Source organism: Schistocerca gregaria, chromosome 2 (assembly GCF_023897955.1).
Source record: "Schistocerca gregaria isolate iqSchGreg1 chromosome 2, iqSchGreg1.2, whole genome shotgun sequence".
Lineage (NCBI taxonomy): Eukaryota > Metazoa > Arthropoda > Insecta > Orthoptera > Acrididae > Schistocerca > Schistocerca gregaria.
The window spans coordinates 387,517,064-387,538,703 of record NC_064921.1 but is presented as its reverse complement, the minus strand read 5'-3'; the positions used below and the strand labels follow the sequence as shown (position 1 = coordinate 387,538,703).

At 41.4% G+C, this 21,640-nt stretch overlaps 1 protein-coding gene across 2 annotated transcripts in view; it reads right to left on the bottom strand.

The window, feature by feature from the left end:
- LOC126320997 (transcription termination factor 3, mitochondrial) overlaps positions 1-21,640 on the bottom strand; it is a 55,695-nt gene that overhangs the window by 12,566 nt on the left and 21,489 nt on the right. For both annotated transcript variants that reach the window (XM_049994139.1, XM_049994138.1), the window contains 2 exons: positions 20,805-20,987; positions 20,583-20,706 (listed from right to left, as the gene is read on the bottom strand). In XM_049994139.1, the coding sequence (XP_049850096.1) occupies positions 20,583-20,706; positions 20,805-20,987 (307 nt within the window). The remainder of the gene's footprint in view (positions 1-20,582; positions 20,707-20,804; positions 20,988-21,640) is intronic.

Below are 21,640 nucleotides of genomic sequence, written 5' to 3'. Positions count from 1 at the left end.
TTCAAAATTGTACTGATATTTTGTTGAAAGTGACTGATTAACTACAACCTTTAGTCTCAAAACTAACAGAGCAAGAACAAACACTTCAAAATAGTTCACTTTCACTCATTTGCAGAAACTTTACCTTTCAAACTCACTCTCTTTTCACGCCAGTCATTTCGGAATTTGCATTTTTCCATCTCAAAAAGTTTATTTTTGAAACAGAACAGAATATCACAGCTGCAGTTTTGTTCCTAGAGCAAAATTCATGAATAAGAAACTTGGAAACAAAAGTAAATAACTTATTTTCTTCTTAAAAGAGCAAAAAAGAAGGGTGAAAAAGGTGAGAACATTTAAAACTAGATGACTCACTTTTCACCCTTTTTATTTGTAGCGAAAAGCTGGTTTCAATGCCAACAATTTTGGAGCTTGTCTCAGTGTGCTCCATGAGTAGAGGATGACAAAGGGTCGCCTTAACTACACTGTCAGTTTCTTCGTGTTATTCCCCATTGAATAGTAAATAATGGATATAAGTACATGTTAGAAGAGTCTCTCACAAGCATATCACCCCACCTACACACACACACACACACACACACACACACACACACACACACACAGTGTGAGTTATGGATGACAGCTTCAGTTGTGCACATCCGATGACGAACCGTTAACTCAGTGAGAGTGGTGGGCGTGGGCTTGCTCCCAAACACTGTAGCATGCGCTTTTGATGTAGGGGGGAGGCCACTGACATACCCTGCAGTTTTCCAGTGGTACCTGCCACCTGTGCCGCCAGTGCGAGCAAAAGCTGCGTCACAGCAAAACACCTATTTTGCATGCGAAAGGCGCAGTTACTAGCTGCACTGGTGTTTCTGAGGAAGCTACGATCACAGTTGTGGTCAGGAAAGTCCAGTTTTCCTGAAGAGGTTAATCCTGGCTGGGAACCAGACAGAAATAGAGGCGCGACTGCGAGGGGTCAAACTGACATGGATACATCTTCTAGGAAGCATCCAGCGGTGTCTTACAGTGAGGTTTCCACCAAGAAACCAGCTGCCTCAACAGGCAAGGCACTGAGGGTGTGCACATAGACGAAGGCCTTTGTGTGTGAGCTGCCCAGTGGGAATGGCTTCCTAGTGCCTAACAAGAAGCACACTATCAGGGCAACTGCGCTTGCTCAGGCTTAGTCGCAACCGACAGCCAACAGCTTCATCAGCATCACAGATTTGCTGCCAGATGACAGTAAAATACAGTTATATTAAAAATAAAGATTCCAAGACTTACCAAGCGGGAAAGTGCCGGCAGACAGGCACATGAACAAAACACACAAACACACACACAGAATTACAAGCTTTCGCAACTGGCAGTTGCTTCGTCAGGAAGGAAGGAAGGAGAGGGAAAAATGAAAGGGTGTGGGTTTTAAGGGAGAGGGTAAGGAGTCATTCCAATCCCGGGAGCGGAAAGACTTCCCTTAGGGGAAAAAAAGGACAGGTGTACACTCGCACACACACACACACACATATCCATCCGCACATACACAGACACAAGCGAAATATGTCTGCTTGTGTCTGTGTATGTGCGGATGGATATGTGTATGTGTGTGTGTGCGAGTGTACACCTGTCCTTTTTTTCCCCTAAGGGAAGTCTTTCCGCTCCCGGGATTGGAATGACTCCTTACCCTCTCCCTTAAAACCCACACCCTTTCATTTTTCCCTCTCCTTCCTTCCTTCCTGACGAAGCAACTGCCAGTTGCGAAAGCTTGTAATTCTGTGTGTGTGTTTGTGTGTTTTGTTCATGTGCCTGTCTGCCGGCGCTTTCCCGCTTGGTAAGTCTTGGAATCTTTATTTTTAATATATTTTTCCCATGTGGAAGTTTCTTTCTGTTTTATTTACATCGTCATTACTCTAAAATACAGTTAAGTAGACTAGAGATGGCCACACCTACTTTCACTGTCATGCACTGGTCAACTGATTTTAAAAGAGTTTCCAGAAACTCTTAAATAGTATGGTACAGTCAAAGTCTTCTGTTTCAATTAAAACAGTTGGATAAGACACCTATGAGACTGCAGTAAAATTGAAAGAGGAATATGTTGCAGCAATGGGTGTGGCACGTGACCACGGTCTGCCATACAACACACACTCATCTGAGCCACTAAAATTACTCAAGGCAGTCCTCTGAAAAACTACCATTCCAAGTGGACCCAGGTCACTTCAAAAAAGAGTTTGAGGGCCTGGGATTTGGCTTCATGGCACTCTCTCATATGCAGAAGCCCCAAAAACAAGCAAACTCCACTATTTATGGTGATACTAGTGGATAATGTGGAGAATAGGAAAATAATCCAGCTGAAAGGCATTGTCAGTTTTACCAGTATTCAAGTACAAAAGTTTCGCAGTAAGGGCCAACAGGCACAATGTTTCTGGTGCCAGGGCCTGATGCATCTGCTGACACAAGATTATAAAAATGTGTGGTAATTTGACTTTAAATGTAAATTAATCGCTGGAAAGAAAACTGTTAAGATTAACTGGAGCAGATGGCCAATGTTCATGATGGACGTACCTTTGTTAGCAACCAAATTGACTTCCAGAATAATACCACAAGATTTAGAAATACTGCCATCAGTTTTGCAAGGCCAGTATCTGTTATTTATGGGTGAAATGGAATCATAGCTAGGAGACTGTGGCCAGATCATTTAAGGTCCTACGGTTGCATTGAAGCTTGCAAAATGATTTGTGATGATTGGCAATTAATCTCAGGAGTGCAGTAGGAAGTTGCGAATGAATGAATGGCAGAATACTAATTGTATTTGGCCATTGTGTCTCCACGTCATGATCCGTTAAGCTTGTAATAGTCAATGGTCATAACAATAAAGCATTAAAACATTTTATGTATCACATACCTACCAGGAGAACTATTAAAATCAGAACTGACGAGATTTTTAATTAATGTAAATTACTTTAATTGCAAATGGTTCTAAAACTAATACATGACACTTACATCACATTTGTCTACACGAAAGAAAGAGTAATTAATGACACGAAAGGAGTGAAGCTATAGTGCATCCTATCAATAGAGGCTAACAACAAGAGAGAGAGAGAGATCCGACCAGGAATGTTCTTCACTTCCTTTCTAAAACCAAAAAGAAAAAACATATTACAATGGATTGCAATCAGTCACAGGCTGACTGTCACTATATTTTAAATATTATCTAGGAAATAATAATTACATTCTACAAAATTAATTTACATAAGTTATTCAGGTCTAAATTTATTTACAGTAAATAAATAGACGAGTGCGCATTTTCGTGCTTTCTGTGGTTTTTGTGACGTAAAGTTTACATGAAATTACATGGGTCTGTCCATGTAACACCTTAGGCTTAAACCATTTCATGAGATTTTGCACCATGCCACTCAAATGCATGAAATGTGCAGGGCTGCATGGAAGTCATACTTACAGCACAAAACAAGAAGATATGCCCAAATGCTGCAACTGCACGCAAAAACACTTTGCCAGCTATCATGGGTGTGAAGTATTCTGAAAGGCTGACACTAAACAGCATACCAATAATACTCTGGCCATAATTGTAACACCTGGTCTGGATTTAGTAATGTAGCGAGAGGAAGGGCTGCTGTGTCCGCCCCCCATACTAACCTGGTACAGCTGTACATGGAAAAGTGTGCTAGCAGTCACGGGTCGCATGCTGACATAAACAACATTGGCCAGTATGCTCCGTCAATCAGGAAGTCATTATCGGGTATCGGCTAAATACAGAGTGCCCTGCTGCCCAGCCAGCTGCAGTAGACATTCACAGGAGCGGACCAACAACAGAACGCTCTTGTCTTGCAAACATCTCTGTAAACGAATAATTGGTGCAAATGCAGATGATTTCACAGATGAGCTCTGCCCTCTACTGAAATCATCGGAGAATTGCTCCAAAATCTTCTGCATGTGCTTGGGACAGCACTGCATCAGCCAGTGTGGCCAATTACCAAAAGGCAACACCAATGTGCCATTTCTAATGCAACCCACAGATTAACAGTATGCACATGGAATGTATACACCATATGCCCCTAAGTCGGAGAGTTTCAGCTGTTCCTACTGAGGCCGTGTGACCTCACAAATTACCCTAATGTGTCCACTGCTGTCCTGATGTGCTCAATATCATAGTAATTATGGGAGTGAATACAAGTCACTACTGCTGCAATGAGTAGAGAGGCTATTTCATCTGACAATCTACTGGTCTTTTTGACATGGATTTTGAAGGTGCGGAGCCACCTAAAAGATGTTGACAGTTAGGAGAGGTGAACTGGGAACAGTTAAGAGACGGTCTACGAGACACTCTTGCTGTTACTCCAGTTCCCAATGCCATCGGCACAGATGAATCGTTGTGGCAGCTCACAGCAGAAACACTATGAGCTGTAGATGCTGCCACTCCTAGGGGAGCACAAAGGCCTACAGGAAGATTTTACAGGCCATCATTGAGAAAAATAGGACTTTCCGTGAGTGGGAAATTATGTGACATCCTACCACCAAGTGCCATCTAAACCGGCTACACCTTGAAATAAAGGTGGCAGTGGAAAACCACCGGAATCAGGACTAGGCAGGCAAGGAAACCATGCTTCATGTTGAAGATGGCTCCACACGGAAACTCACAAGAAGTCTACTGAGGAAAGGGCAACAATTTCCCTCCTCTGCAAGTCAGCGGAGTGACTATCAGTGAACCTGGCTGACAGTTTTGAAGCCAACTTTATGCTGACAGAAGATCACAATGATGAACAACACATGCAAACGGTACAACAAAAGTTGTCCGTACAACAAAAGTTGTCCATCCTCTTTGTGGATGATGCAGGAGCTGTTATCACACCAATCACAGAAGAAAAAGTTGACTCCAACTTCGCTCTCTCAATGCCAGGAAGGCCAGTGGTTGCGACCAGGTGGAGGCTCTTATGCTGAAGCAACTCCCACCTGATGCAGTACTGCCCATTATAGACATTTTTAGACATGTCTTGAGGACTGGCAATTACCCCTCCGCATGAAAACATATCCTGGAAGAAGGAAAAGATGCAAGACTTACACACAAACGCGCGCGCGCGCACACTCACACACACACACACACACACACACACACACACACACACACACACACACACACACACGCTCGTGGAGGAGCATCGTCGTGGAGCATGGGGACAGAGAGGGTCTACTACCACCAGAGCAATTCGGTTCCCAGTGCAACCACAGCACACAACACCAGCTACTGCATGTTGTTGAGGATGCAAATGGGAGCCTTGGAGAATAAGGAGTATGCTGGAGCAGTACTCCTTGACGTCACCTACGCCTTTGACTTAGTGTGCCATGAGAGCCTCCTCTACAAACTCTGCGTACTGGGGCTTTCAAGACCACACATCAGAATCATCATATCCTACCTCTGAAAGTGGATTTTCCATGTTTGTGGTGATGATGGCATTTCAATTGTGAGGCCTATATGAGTGGGAGTTTTATTAAAATGACGTATACAACAAATGGGTACAACTTTTGTGTGTGTATGACTTTATGTATTGAACAAACCTCAAACCTCAATGATTTTTGAACATCTCTCGTGCAGGGGGGCAGGAGGGGGGGGGGGGGGGGGGGTGTTCGAGGCGAGGCTTCATATACACACACCACCAGACAGAGGATGCTGAATTCACATGACCTCACTGCCTGCGACTCTAATTGGTCAGCGTATCTTTTTAAGCAGGCATGTTCAGAGCTTTGCCTGCAAAACTTGTATCAACATTAGCCTGGAAGGATGGAGTGAGAAAATACTTCAAAGAAGCATGACTACTTGCTGGTGACTTGTTGAATTGTATCATGATTCAAGACTACGTGTTTCTATCAAGAATGTTAGTCTCGTTGTGTACAGGGTATTTCAGAAGTGATGGTCAGTATTCAGGGATAGGACAGGAATGACCACTCGAAACAAAAAAGTCAACTAAACATGGGCTCTAAAATGCATACCTTAAGAGCTATTAGCAATTTTTGATCTTTTATACTATGAAACAAATCTCTTCTACTGCAAGCTCTTTGCTTTCCAAATTTTGGGAAGTGGCAGTATGGACCAAACGAAGAAAAAAAAAAAGGTCCGGTAAACATGTGCTCTAAAATGCTTCCCTTAAGAGCTATGAGCGCTTGTTCACCTTTGCTACTTTGAAGCACTTGCTACTTTGAAACACAACTCTTCTAATGGACAAGTACTCGCAGCTCGTAAGATATGCATTTTAGAGCAGATGTTCACTTGACTTTGTTTCGAATGATGATTCCTGTCATATCCCTGAACACTGACTATCACTTCCGAAACAGCCTATATACCTCAGCACCACCGAAAAACACTCACCAAGTCAAAGTTTTGTATATCTCAATTATTAACTGTAGTTATTGTAAATAAACTTATTAATGTGTTACTTCTTTGCAGATGTCCGATTGCCTTTCTTGGGCACCTCAATTACTGACACATCAGACATTGGTGATACATCTGGTGCTTTTTTGAGTGTGGCACTTGGAAACATGTTAAATTTTCATAATTTTTATGTGGAATATATTTTACTTCTTCTTAATTTGTGTATGCAATGGTAATTTCTGAAGAGCACTCACTCACTACAGTTGTTTAGTTTCAGAGCCTACAATTTAACTCCTTGATAACAGCTACTGGAGATTGAGGGTCGCACAACAAATCCAGCAAACACGAATCACAGAAGCACAGAATGCCAGCACCCAGGTCCCACCTCCTCCCTTCCATTGTTTTGATACAAAACAAGAGGAATGGACAGATTACCACCTCAAGCTTGAGCAGCATACAACATATCAGGTGATTTATGATGCTCTTTCTTTATTTCTTAGGAAGGAGTGTCAGTCATATGAAGATGTTGTTAGCAAATTGGGTTATTTCTTCAAAGCTCAGATCCATAGAGCTGCTGCTTGTTTCAATTTTTCTGTATGAGTCATCGTAGTAATCAGTCTTACAAGGAATAGATTGCTTAACTCAATGTCATGACTACAAACTGTAAATTTAACTACTCTTGTGCAGCCTCATTTCAAGATGAAATGTTTGGTGATCCCGTTATTCACACACCTGCTGATAACAGAATATGGGATAACATTTTAAAGCATCACAAACCTGGTCTCAAGGATATGCTTAAAGCGACTGAAATTCAGGAAGAGTAAGTATTCACTGAACTTAATTTTAATATGGCTGTTGTTGCAACAATGGCCATGAATAGCTGAGAGTAGCCCCTGATTCATGTGGCCTGAGACAACTGCAACCACAGGCAACAGCACAAACACAGCGTAACACTTCCACCCACTTCCTCAGCTAGTTCAAACTTTATGAAGTCTTGTATGAAATGTTATGTAGCACTTGACTACAAAAACTGCTTTCTCCACCATGTGCAATGCCGATATCCCCATAAATCAGGACAAACACATTAAGTGTGCATGCAAAAGAAATGCATATGGATATCATATGTATCTGAAATGAATGTACAAAATGAGAGGCTGATAGAATGGGCCATAACAAGCATATTTCACGTAGCAACCCATGTCCGCACCGCATCCCTTAGTATACGGGCTAGATGTCATTAAAACCATGTCTGCATCCCTTAGCATAAAGCACTAAATGTCATTGAATAGCGTCACTCGCCATCAGGAGGGCAGGTGCACAACATGCCATCCGAGCCATCATGGTAGCAAGTCTGCATGGCAACATTTCAATGTATTTGTGCATCAAAGTAAATGGGAAGTGGGATGAAGTTTTGTAACCTTTATTTGAAAACAGATACAAAAAGTGCTTAAAATTATACCCTCCAACTTGTATGCATGCCGCGCAATGATGTTGGAGTGACTGTTGCATTCTTTCAAATGCTCCTGGCAAATTGGAAATTGCAGCGGAGGCTGCCATAATGCACGCTATCAGCTCATTATCATTCTCAATGGGTGCTTCATAGACAACAGATTTCATATGGCCCCACCTGGCCCACTGCGCCCTAGTCAGTTCCCACCAAAGGCTTCATGTACTGCATGTGCAAAGTGCAAAGTGCACCATCGAGTTGGTGCCACATTCACCATCGAAAGACACTGAGTGGAACATGTTCCAACAACTCTGGCACAGTTTCTCATAAAAAGATTAAGTACTGGTTTGTGTTCAGTCACTGTGGAAACATGTATGGACCAACCAGGTTATCACCTACCAAGCCAGACCAAAAGTTGACAGAGAAGCGATCTTGGTGATCATGAACAAAGGCAGCGTGCAGATTTTCCAATGCCCATATGAACTGATTGTGACTGTTGAACATACCCTCTCATGTAAAGGATGCCCCATCCGTAAAAATGGCACACCTTTTCCAAAACTAGTGGCAGAACCCAATTTGATGTGGAAAATCATCTGGGTTAAGGGCGTGAACCTTCTGAAGGTGGTAGGGATGCAAATCACCTTCCTGCCCCCCCCCCCCCCCCCCCACACACACACACACACCAAATTGAGGAATAATTTACATCTATCTTCCATGCAACACAAAACGCATACACCAGGCCTCAAATGCTCATGTTCCATTACAAGAGATTTGCAGTGGAAAATGTACCTCAAGTGAACCTGTCCCTCATAGGGACCTGTGGATGGTAGTAAATCTACATCTACATCTACATGACTACTCTGCAATTCACATTTAAGTGCTTGGCAGAGGGTTCATCGAACCATTATCATACTATCTCTCTACTATTCCACTCCCGAACAGCGAGCGGGAAAAACGAACACCTAAACCTTTCTGTTCGAGCTCTGATTTCTCTTATTTTATTTTGATGATCATTCCTACCTATGTAGGTTGGGCTCAACAAAATATTTTCGCATTCGGAAGAGAAAGTTGGTGACTGAAATTTCGTAAAAAGGTCTCGCCGCGACGAAAAACGTCTATGCTGTAATGACTTCCATCCCAACTCGTGTATCATATCTGCCACACTCTCTCCCCTATAACGCGATAATACAAAACGAGCTGCCCTTCTTTGCACCCTCTCGATGTCCTCCGTCAATCCCACCTGGTAAGGATCCCACACCGCGCAGCAATATTCTAACAGAGGACGAACGAGTGTAGTGTAAGCTGTCTCTTTAGTGGACTTGTTGCATCTTCTAAGTGTCCTGCCAATGAAACGTAAAGTTTGGCTCGCCTTCCCGACAATATTATCTATGTGGTCCTTCCAACTGAAGTTGTTTGTAATTTTAACACCCAGGTACTTAGTTGAATTGACAGCCTTGAGAATTGTACTATTTATCGAGTAATCGAATTCCAACGGATTTCTTTTGGAACTCATGTGGATTATCTCACACTTTTCGTTATTTAGCGTCAACTGCCACCTGACACACCATACAGCAATCTTTTCTAAATCGCTTTGCAGCTGATACTGGTCTTCAGATGACCTTACTAGACGGTAAATTACAGCATCATCTGCGAACAACCTAAGAGAACTGTTCAGATTGTCACCCAGGTCATTTATATAGATCAGGAACAGTAGAGGTCCCAGGACGCTTCCCTGGGGAACACCTGATATCACTTCAGTTTTACTCGCTGATTTGCCGTCTATTACTACGAACTGCGACCTTCCTGACAGGAAATCACGAATCCAGTCGCACAACTGAGACGATACCCCATAGCTCCGCAGCTTGATTAGAAGTCGCTTGTGAGGAACGGTGTCAAAAGCTTTCCGGAAATCTAGAAATACGGAATCAACTTGAGATCCCCTGTCGATAGCGGCCATTACTTCGTGCGAATAAAGAGCTAGCTGCGTTGCACAAGAGCGATGTTTTCTGAAGCCATGCTGATTACGTGTCAATAGATCGTTCCCCTCGAGGTGATTCATAATGTTTGAATACAGTATATGCTCCAAAACCCTACTGCAAACCAACGTCAATGATATAGGTCTGTAGTTAAATGGATTACTCCTACTACCCTTCTTGAACACTGGTGCGACCTGCGCAATTTTCCAATCTGTAGGTACAGATCTATCGGTGAGCGAGCGGTTGTATATGAGTGCTAAGTAGGGAGCTATAGTATCAGCGCAATCTGAAAGGAACCTAATCGGTATACAATCTGGACCTGAAGACTTGCCCATATCAAGCGATTTGAGTTGCTTCGCAACCCCTAAGGTATCTACTTCTAAGAAACTCATGCTAGCAGATGTTCGTGTTTCAAATTCTGGAATATTCCATTCGTCTTCCCTGGTGAAGGAATTTCGGAAAACTGCGTTCAATAACTCCGCTTTAGCGGCGCAGTCGTCGATAACAGTACCATCGGCACTGCGCAGCGAAGGTATTGACTGCGTCTTGCCGCTTGTGTACTTTACATACGACCAGAATTTCTTCGGATTTTCTACCAAATTTCGAGACAATGTTTCGTTGTGGAACCTATTAAAGGCATCTCGCATCGAAGTACGTGCCAAATTTCGCGCGTCTGTAAATTTTAGCCCATCTTCAGGATTTCGCGTTCTTCTGAACTTCGCATGCTTTTTCCGTTGCCTCTGCAACAGCGTTCGGACCTTTTTTGTGTACCACGGGGGATCCGTTCCATCTCTTACCAATTTATGAGGTATGAATATCTCAATTGCTGTTGCTACTATATCTTTGAATTTGAGCCACATCTCGTCTACATTCGCATAGTCAGTTCGGAAGGAATGGAAATTGTCTTTTAGGAAGGCTTCTAGTGGCACTTTATCCGCTTTTTTAAATAAAATTATTTTGCATTTGTTTCTGATGGATTTGGAAGAAATGGTATTGAGCCTAGCTACAATGACCTTGTGATCACTAATCCCTGTATCAGTCATGATGCTCTCTATCAGCTCTGGATTGTTTGTGGCCAAGAGGTCAAGTGTGTTTTCGCAACCATTTACAATTCGCGTGGGTTCGTGGACTAACTGCTCTAAATAATTTTCGGAGAATGCATTTAGGACAATCTCGGAAGACGTTTTGTGCCTACCACCGGTTTTGAACGAGTATTTTTGCCAACATACCGAGGGTAGGTTGAAGTCCCCACCAACTATAACCGTATGAGTGGGGTATTTATTTGTTACGAGACTCAAACTTTCTCTGAACTGTTCCGCAACTGTATCATCGGAGTCTGGGGGTCGGTAGAAGGAGCCAATTATTAACTTAATTCGGCTGTTAAGTATAACCTCCACCCACACCAATTCGCACGAGTATCTACTTCGACTTCACTACAAGATAAACCACTACTGACAGACACCAACACTCCACCACCAATTCTGCCTAATCTATCTTTCCTGAACACCGTCTGAGACTTCGTAAAAATTTCTGCAGAACTTATTTCAGGCTTTAGCCAGCTTTCTGTACCTATAACGATATCAGCTTCTGTGCTTTCTATTAGCGCTTGAAGCTCAGGGACTTTTCCAGCGCAACTACAACAGTTTACAACTATAATTCCGACTGTTCCTTGATCCAAGCACGTCCTGTAATTGCCAAGCACCCTTTGACATTGCAGCCCATCCCGCACTTTCCCGAGGCCTTCTAACCTAAAAAACCGCCCAGTCCACGCCACACAGCCTCCGCTACCCGTGTAGCCGCCAGCTGAGTGTAGTGAACTCCTGACCTATTCAGCGGAACCCGAAACCCCACCACCCTATGGCGCAAGTCAAGGAATCTGCAGCCAATACGGTCGCAAAACCGTCTGAGCCTCTGATTCAGACCCTCCACCCGGCTCTGCACCAAAGGTCCGCAGTCGGTTCTGTCAACGATACTGCAGATGGTGAGCTCTGCCTTCATCTCGTAAGCAAGACCGGCAGCCTTCACCAAATCAGATAGCCGCTGGAATCCAGAGAGAATTTCCTCAGATCCAAAGCGACACACGTCATTAGTGCCGACATGTGCCACCACCTGCAGCTGGCTGCACCCTGTGCTCTTCATGGCATCCGGAAGGACCCTTTCCACATCAGGAATGACTCCTCCCGGAATGCACACGGAGTGCACACTGGATTTCTTCCCCTCCTTAGCCGCCCTATCCCTAAGGGGCCCCATTACGCGCCTAACATGTGCATGGAACTGGCACTCAATGATTCGGAAACCACTGAAAGAACAAACTTTGTGCAGCATCAGCATTTCCATCTGCCTTCTACAGTGCATGTATCCCATCTCCCCCCAAGAACAGCAGTATATTTTCTATCCGCACAAACACAATAGTGTTCCCTTTTGCAGACAAACTGACAAGGGCAAACTAGACTCCGCAGTGTGGACAGGTGCTGCCCTCTATGCAACACCTATGACACAGGCATTTGCACAGCCAAAAGCAATACATTTATATCCCAGTAAGAGGGAGAAAACCCAAAGTGTTGTTCCATCTGGAATATCTGCAACTTTGTTGACAGCAGCACTTGCAAATAAAGGTCATAAAACATCAACCCTATGTTTCTTTTTACCTTATGTCACAAATACATTGAAATCATTGCCCTGCAGACCTGCTACCATGATGGCTCAGATGGCGTCTTGTATGTCTACCCTCTTGGCGGTAGGTGACACTGTTCAGTGACACATAGCACCATATGCTAAGGGATGCGGACATTGGCTGCTACATGAAATATGCTTGTTATGACCCACTCTACCAGCCCTCTCATTTTCTAGATTCATTTCAGATACACCCTGGCAATCCACCCTGGAATCACCAGCAAAAGCAACAGAATCGCACAACACATCACCCAGTCCAAAACTTACCTTCTCCTCACCAGCTCTCCTCTAATAGATGTACAGCTAAACACTTTGTCAATCACAAGTCAGAACAAATCAATACATTCTGAGGATGAACAGCAAACTGTTCATCCCTCAGCAGATTTTCAATCAATATGTACCTTTTCAGTCAGATAATGGTGCTTCAGTCGCACTGATTAAGCAAAATACTTATGAGCAATTGGAACATCCTCAACTACAAAGATGATGCCTGCACCTCACAACCTACAACAGTGAAAATATCTCTGTTCTTGGAACATGCACTCTGCAAGCAAAATAAAGAAATTCGACTACATGAGTGCCTTTAACAGTAGGTCAGTCATGTTGTAGTCCCATTGTTTTTAGCATGTATGCTTTTGATTTATTTGATTTAGATATTCAGAGCACTGTGCATGCCATTGATATGCAACTTTTCCATTCCACTATTCATCAGCCATGTGAAAAATGTGGACACTTGTTGAGCAGCACACTGGGACAAGCAGCAAATTTTCACGCATATGTTACTCAAGAACAAACAAAACCTAAGCTTAACAACACCCATCCAGTACACCAGACCAATCACAATGAAGTAGCCTCTTCATTCAACAGGTTAGAAGAAATTGGAGTTTTACAGCCTGTTTCTGCAAGTCGATAGGCATCTCCCCTTATGATCACAGGAAAAGCAAACAGGAAGATCAGGCTTTGTGCTACAGTTAATGCTCAAACAGCGACTGATTCTTTCCCGATTCCAAGTACTGACAAACTTATGGATTGCCTAGCAGGTGAATGATTCTTTACAAAAATTGATTTGGTTAATGTATATCACCAGCTTTCCCTGGATGAGCAACTAAAAACATGTTTGGTGTTTAACACGCAAATCAACTTGTATGAACACCAGCACCTTCCCTTTGGAAGTGTCTCTGCTTCTGCATTATTTCAACACTTTCTTGAACATGTGATATCTGATGTTCTGCCCTGTTCAAATGATTTCAGATGATGTCACTGTATCTGGACAAACACTACAACAGCTCCACAAAACTTTGGAGTCTCTTTTTCAAGATTCACCTGATGCAAGGGTCAAGTGTAGTTTAGAGAACTGTTTGTTTTTCAATACTGAAATTGAATATTTAGGAAGTGTCATTGATGCCCACTGTGCTCATCCCTTGGCTAAGCATTAAGAGGCCATACGGAGATTATGTTCTCCTACAAATGTATGAGAACTCCAAGTTGTTCTTAGGAAACTGACATACTACATAATATTTATTCCAAATGCAGCACAAATAACTGCTCCTTCACATTGCTTCTGGAGTAAAACTGTTCCTTCCAAATGGACTAGAGAATGCAAACAATCTTTTCAGAAATTAAAATAAACACTGTTTAGCTATTTAGCCGCCCATATTTTACCAATTTTCGTCCACAAAAAGTGGTACTGCTTGCAGCTGGTGCATCATCACACATGGAACAGAGGCAGTTTTATCTCACAAGGTTGGCAACGTTGAACAAGGCCCATGTCAACTACAGTCAGCTGGAAAAGCCATAATTTATACTGTCGCCAGGTTTCATGAATATCTGTGTGTGTGTGTGTGTGTGTGTGTGTGTGTGTGTGTGTGTGTGTGTGTGTGCGCGGGAGGGGGGGGGGGGAGGGGAAGAAAAAGAAAGAAACTAACAAAAACACGCACCTTGACTGATAATGAGCTGCTGGCTGCTCTTTTTCATCCAACAGTAGAGATACCTGATCATACAGCACAGAAGCAGCAACTTTGATCACTACTTCTTTCCAATTATCAAAATTAAGCTCTTTATCATCCTATGACACAGCATGCAAATCAGACACTCTGTCTCACTTACCTATGGGAAATGATCTGGATTTTGACACATCAGAAGTTTCTTGCCTCCAAACTGATCGTTCTGCTTTGCACACACTACAAGCTTTTTCCACTGATTTTTGGTGGATAACACATGATCAATCAGTATAATTGCTCAAGTACTACAATCATTTGGGTTGGCCTCATAATCCAAAATCAATCTCGAATGCAGCAGTTCCTAAATACCATGCACAATGCGACAGCCTTTCTCTTCAGAAGAGAATAATTTTATTGCATGTCCCTAATGAACAAGTGTGAGTCCTGATTCCCACATCTTTGCAACAACATGTGTTGAAACTATTTCAAAGAGAACAATGGGGAATCGTTCAAACTAAACAGCTAGTACACCAACATTGTTTGTAGCTTGGGCTTGATAAACAGACAGAAGAAATGGCTATCTGCTGCCAGACCTGTGCAGATAACCAGACCAAGAAATTCGCAAATGGCCTCGACCTGATGTCCTTGGTAACATATTGATACTGATTTGACTGGTCCTTCCTGGAAACATGATGGCCCATTATTGTCAGTGCATGCAGCAAATATATTTTTGTTATTTCAGTGCATTTGACTGCTAGTGCTACCACTACCAAAGTACTTGCTTTTGTTGTTTGCTTTGAAGTTTTACCATAAACAATTGTTTTGGACAATGATCCTCAGTTTTCTTTGTTGGGGTTTTAGCAATTTTGCCAACAAAACAGAATTCAATGTATCCGTATGGTACCATTCGCACTTTTACGGCTCAGATGTCCAAACTTAGTGCTTTGCATGCAAGGGAAATGCTTCGTTGTAGTTTCTGAGCATGTTCCGTACAATGCCTGCACATGCAATTTTACCAGCAGAACTCTTACATGGTCATCAACATTGCACTTGCTGCATCTCTTTCACCTTTGCCACTCTATTTCGGATGCTAACTTTGCAACAAAGTTCCACGTGAGGGGTGAGGTTGTGTCTACAACAAGCCTGATAGCTGGTAATCTGGTGTAGTCATTCAAGACATCTGGTCTTGCTCGTTACACCAATTGTAGTGTGTCAGGCACCCATTGACGGCATCATAAGCAACTTTGCTTCCAGACACATTGCCTGCAACCCAACATGCTGTCCCTCAGCAGCCCTTGCTGGCACTTAATATCCTGGTGCATGGGTCTTCCAATTCCTCTGCTGGGGAGCTCAAACCTGCCTGCCTGCATATCCACTGTCATCAACAACTGAAGTAATGGACATTGAGAATGCATCAGTCATACAGCTTTCTGCATCCTGACGATACTTTCCCAGCAGTTTGCAAGAAAAAGTCAGGATATCAACTGCACCCAATGCTCCGCACACAGCTACGTAGGAGATGAGACATTTAAACCTCCCAACAACATGCCGCCAGCGAGTTCCCTCTTCCCTCATTCTATCTCTGATGGGAGCGATGTGCATACACATTGCTGAATTCAAATTATCTCGCTGCTCTGACTGGCTGGCACGTCTTTTTAAGCGGCCACACTCAGAGTTTTGCCAGAAGAGTCAATGTATCTTCAGACCTGTATCTACCTTAATGTAAAGAATGCAGTAAAAAAGTACATCAATGTAGCATGACACTACTAAGCATTATTACTTGTCAATTATTTCTTAGATTCTATCGGCATTCAAGACTATTTGATTCCATCAAGAATATTGCTCTCCTTGTATATAACTCAACACTGCTGAAGAACTCACAGCAAATCAAACTGTATATAGCCCAGTCTTAAAGTGTATGTATTGTACATAAATTTATTAATGAGTTACCTTTTTGTAGGTATCTGTTCACCTCAATTGCTGAACTTCATACATAGTAAACTGCTTTGGTTTGTGACAGCATCTGAGGGGACAGCAGTTACAGGAAAGTCTCTCTGCAGAAGCACATAAATTTATTAATGAGTTACCTTTTTGTAGGTATCTGTTCACCTCAATTGCTGAACTTCATACATAGTAAACTGCTTTGGTTTGTGACAGCATCTGAGGGGACAGCAGTTGCAGGAAAGTCTCTCTGCAGAAGCACGACTATAAATCCAGTATTGCTGTTCATTCCATAAGTTGCAATGTGTTGACAAGAAGCACTTAAACTCTTCAGCTGTTGGTCAACCAGTTTCATATAACTCATATAAAATTGTTGTACCCATGGTTCAGGTGTAGCATTTTGATTAAGAATGAAAATGTGCTCGGTCTCTAGTTCAAATCCCGTCACTACTTAAATTTTGAATAAAAATTATCAGTAATGGCAGCTGAATGCATGGAAAGTCAGAAATCTCAACATGGTAAGGAAGTTAGAAACTCTGGAAATGGAAATGCTAAGGCTCAATCTAGATACAGTGGGGGTCAGTGAAGTGAAATTGAAAGTAAAGGATTTCTGGTCAGATGAGTATAGATTATATATCAACAGCAGCAGAAAATGGTATAACAATAGTAGAATTTGTTATGAATAATAAAGTAGGGGAGAGAGAGCGTATTGCTGTGAACAGTTCAGTGATAGGGTTGTTCTCATCAAGTTTGACAGAAAACCAACACCAACAATGATAGTTCAGGTAAACATGGCGATGTTGCAAGCTGCAAATGGAGAGAGAAAGGATATGAGAATACTGAACAGGTAATTCAGTACATAAGGGGAGACAAAAGTCTAACAGCCATGGGGGACAGGAATTCAGCTTTAGGGAAAGGAGCAAGAGAAAGATTTACATCAGGATATGGGCTTGGTACTAAGAATGAGGGAGAAGAAAGACTAATTGAGTTCTGTAATAAATTTTAGTTAGTAATAGTGAATATTCAGTCCAAGACTCAAGAGGAGGAGGTATATTTGGAAAAGCCTGGAAGATACAGAAAAATTCCAGGTAGATTACATCATGGTCAGGCAGAGATTCCAAAATCACACACTGGATTATAAAGTGTACTCAAGAACAGATATAGACTCAGATCAATTTTAGTGGTGATAAAGAGTACGCTCAGATTTAAGAGACTAGTCACAAAGAATCAATGCACAGGGAAGTGGGATACAAAAGTGCTGAGGAATGAAGAGATATGCTTTAAGTTCTCTGAGGCTATAGATGGTGTGATAAGGAACAGTTCAGTAGGCAGTTCCATTGAATGGGAATGGACATCTGCAAAAAAACGGCAGTCACAGAAGTTGGAAACAAAAACATAGGTAAGAAAAAGATAACAGAAGAAATACTTCAGTTGAATGATGAAAGAAGAAAGTAGGAAAATGCCCAGGGAAATTCAGGAATACAGAAATACAAGTCGCTTAAGAACAAAACAAATAGGAAGTGCAGGGAAGCTAAGGTGTACTTGTTGGCACAAATGTGAAGAAATCAAAAAAGAAATGACTGTTGGAAGGACTGATTCAGCATGTAGAAAAGTCAAAATGACCTTCAGTGATATTAAAAGCAAGAGTGATAACTCTTAAATGCGCAACAAGAACTTCACTGTTACATGCAGAGGAGAGAGTGGATAGATGGAAGGAGTACACTGAAGGCCTCTATGAGGGGGAAGACTTGTCTGATGATGAGACAGAAGAAGAAACAGGAATCAATAGAGAACAGATAGGGGATCCAGTATTAGAATCAGAATTTAAAGAAGCTTTGGAACACTTAAAACTGAATAATGAAGAAGGGTTAAGTAACATTCCATCAGAATTTTTAAAATCACTGGGGGAATTAGCAATAAAATGGCTATTCAAGCTGATATGTAGAAAATATGAGTCTGGTGATACACCATCAGACTTTTGGAAAAACATCATCCACACCATTCGAAGATTGCAAGAGCCAACAAGTGTAGGAATTATTGCACAATCAGCTTAACACTTCATGCATCCAAGTTGCTGACAAGAATAATATACAGAAGAATGGAAAATAAAATTGAGGCTGTGTTAGATGACAAGCAGTTTGGTTTTAGGAAAGATAAAGGCACCAGAAAGGAAGTGCTGACATTGTGGTTGATAATTGAAGCAAGACCACAGAAAAATCAAGAAATGTTCACAGGATTTATCAACCTGGAAAGTGTTCAGCAATGTACAATGGTGCAAGATATTCAAAATTTTGAGAGTAATAGGGGTAAGTTATAGGGAAAGATGTGTAATATATGGTACGTACGTGAAGACTAAAAGACCAAGAATGAAGTACTCGGATTAAAAAAGGTTGTAAGACAGTGATGTTGTCTTTCAGCCATTCTGATCAATCAAGACACTGAAGAAGCAATAACAGAAATAAAAGAAAGGTTCAGGAGGGGGATTAAAATTCAGAGTGAAAGGATATCAATGATAAGATTCACTGACGACATTGCTATCCTCAGTGAAAGTGAATAAGAATTACAGCATTCACTGATTGGAATGAATAGTCTCATGAGTACAGAATATGGACTGACTTGTAAACTGAAGAAAAACAAAAGTAATGAGAAGTAGTAGAAATGAAAACAGCAAGAAACTTAGCATCAGGATTGGCGATCACAAAGTACATGAAGCTAAGGAATTCTGTTACCCAGGCATCAAAATAACTCATGACTGTCAGAGCAAGGAGAACATAAAAAGCAGTCTGGCACTGTCAAAAAGGGCATTCCTGGCCAAGAGAAGTCTGTTAGTATCAAACATAGGCCTGAATTTGAGAAAGAAATTTCGGACAATGTATGTTTGAAGCACAGCATTGTATGGTTGTAAAACAAGGACTATGGGCAAACTGGCACTACAGAAGAATGTTGAAAATTAGGTGGACAGAGAAAGTAATGAATGGGATGGTTTTCTGGAGAATTGGTGAGGAAAGGAGTATATGGAAAACACTGACAAGAATTAGGGACAGGACTTCCATGGTATTATACTGTGCTGCAAAGGGTACAAACTGTAGAGGAGAGATTAGAAAACATCCAGCGACTACTTGAGAGGATGTAGGTTGCAAGGAATACTCTGAGATGAAGAGGTTGGCACAGGAGACAAATCCGTGGTGGGCCGCATCAAACCAGTCAGAAAAAAAAGATTGGTGCTGTGTTTCTTGTTGTTCACTTGGTTGCAAGAGCAAATATGAACAGAACAATATCAAAAATGCTGATATTTTCTTTCTATGTGTCAGGAATTACTGTATACCATGATTTTTTTCCCACTACCCTGTGAAAATTGGACTGTACCTGTTTTGGAAAAGCTGGAAAAGAGAAATTTATAAGTGAAGTGCCATTATTGTGTAGAGAGCTTATAGTAAGCCCACAAGTCCTGCTTACTGCTAGTGCCACAGCTTAGCAATGGTCTGACACAAATATATTCACTTCTCTTTGAAGAGTCAAAATGACAGGTAATGTGTTTTCTGTATGGTTCACTCATTCATGATGCCCCGTCCAAATATCATCGATGCATTGCATGTAAGTATAAAGTTAACAGAGGAGTAGGTATATATGAATAAGACACATGTTCTACATCAAAAATAGCATGGCAAGATAGCACTCAGATGATACCTTTCAACACAATGAAATCAGGTGCCTATTTTTGAAACTATAACAATGAATTTTTTGTCCTGAATGTTCTTGACAAGCTTGTCATATCAAATTGTTATAAAAATCCAAGCTCCTGGCAATATTACCATTTGTTTTTGCCACTTAATACACCACATCAATCCACAAATGTAAATGATGTAATGCTGCCCCTGTGACCCGAGACTAAATGAGTATCAGTGAGGATATAATGCCCATACCATTAATGTCTTCTACACAATGTGATGTACTGTGCACAGTCCTTTGTTGCCTCCTAGCATCAACAACGCAGTTCCATACATCGCTGTCACTGTGAACTATGCACTGTTACTGGTGCAAGTCTCATCTCTTGTCTCAGGGGAACACCTATATCACTCATATCTGTGGATTTCTGTCACATTTTAGGACAGCCAGCTGGTTTACTGACACGATACTGAAGTACACTGGTAAAAAATTTGAATAATGAACCCATTAGACATACCAGGTTCAACTCAAACTAACATAATTATGTACAAAGTCTTGAAATGCAGGGAAAACAACATAAATATTACCTTCACTTTGTGCAAGTTGTACGTGATTAATTTTGGCTGTTTCTGAGCAAGCATGCGTAGTTCTGGTCCACTCAAATTATACGTCTTCTGGAAGTGGCCAAGTCGACGATCAATTCTTTTGGTGCTTTGGAAAGAAAACAATGTTACAAACAGCTTCAGTAGGAATGTTACACTTATACAGAACAATGTGTGTCAAGAAGGTAAATTATCTTCATAAATTACCTAAAAATAAGCCAATATGGATTTGTAGTTACTATTCTGGCTATGCCATCAGCAGTAAATTTTTTATACTGCAGATAATTTAGTCTTGTTGACAAATCATCAAGATTTTCTTTAAATATATATGGATTCTTTGTTATGAATGCACCAAGTGCATCTGGTGGCACACCCACATCATGCAGAAACCTGTGGAAAGAAACTGCTTTATCTAAGATATAACAAACAAAAAAGAATTCTTAATAGCAATTCAGAAAAATTAATTTCACTGTTCTTATGGAAAGTAATTATTGTTTTATTTGTGGTACTACCTATAATGCATGTTTTCAAACTGTAATTGACAGCACTAATTTCTGTAGGCAAAACCTGTTACTAAAGAAAATAACATACCATCAGGCTTTGTTGAAAAGATGGATATTTTTATGATGGACTGCATCCAAAGAATCACTGCTGCTCTGATAACATCTGACACTCAAGTTACACATTACACAAGCACACTTCAGAAATTTAATTTATTGTTGGTTTTCAGTTTTGGAAAGGTTTCCAATCATGTGAACATTAACATTAACATATTACCGTTAGATAGCACAGTAAACGGCCTTTACAACAACAAAATTCAAATGAAATCACTGGAGCTAAAGGACTGTGATCAATGCACACTGCAACTAGAAAAACCCTTACAAACTTTTGAGTCCTGTGGTGATTACCTTATGAGTGCAACAAGAGTGAGCTAGAATTGCTTAGGATTATCTGCTGCTATCAAAGAATGCATGAAACCTAAGCAAGTGAAATAAAAAAGAGAAGTAAAACAGGAATAAAAAGAGACAAGTTCTTAATTTCAT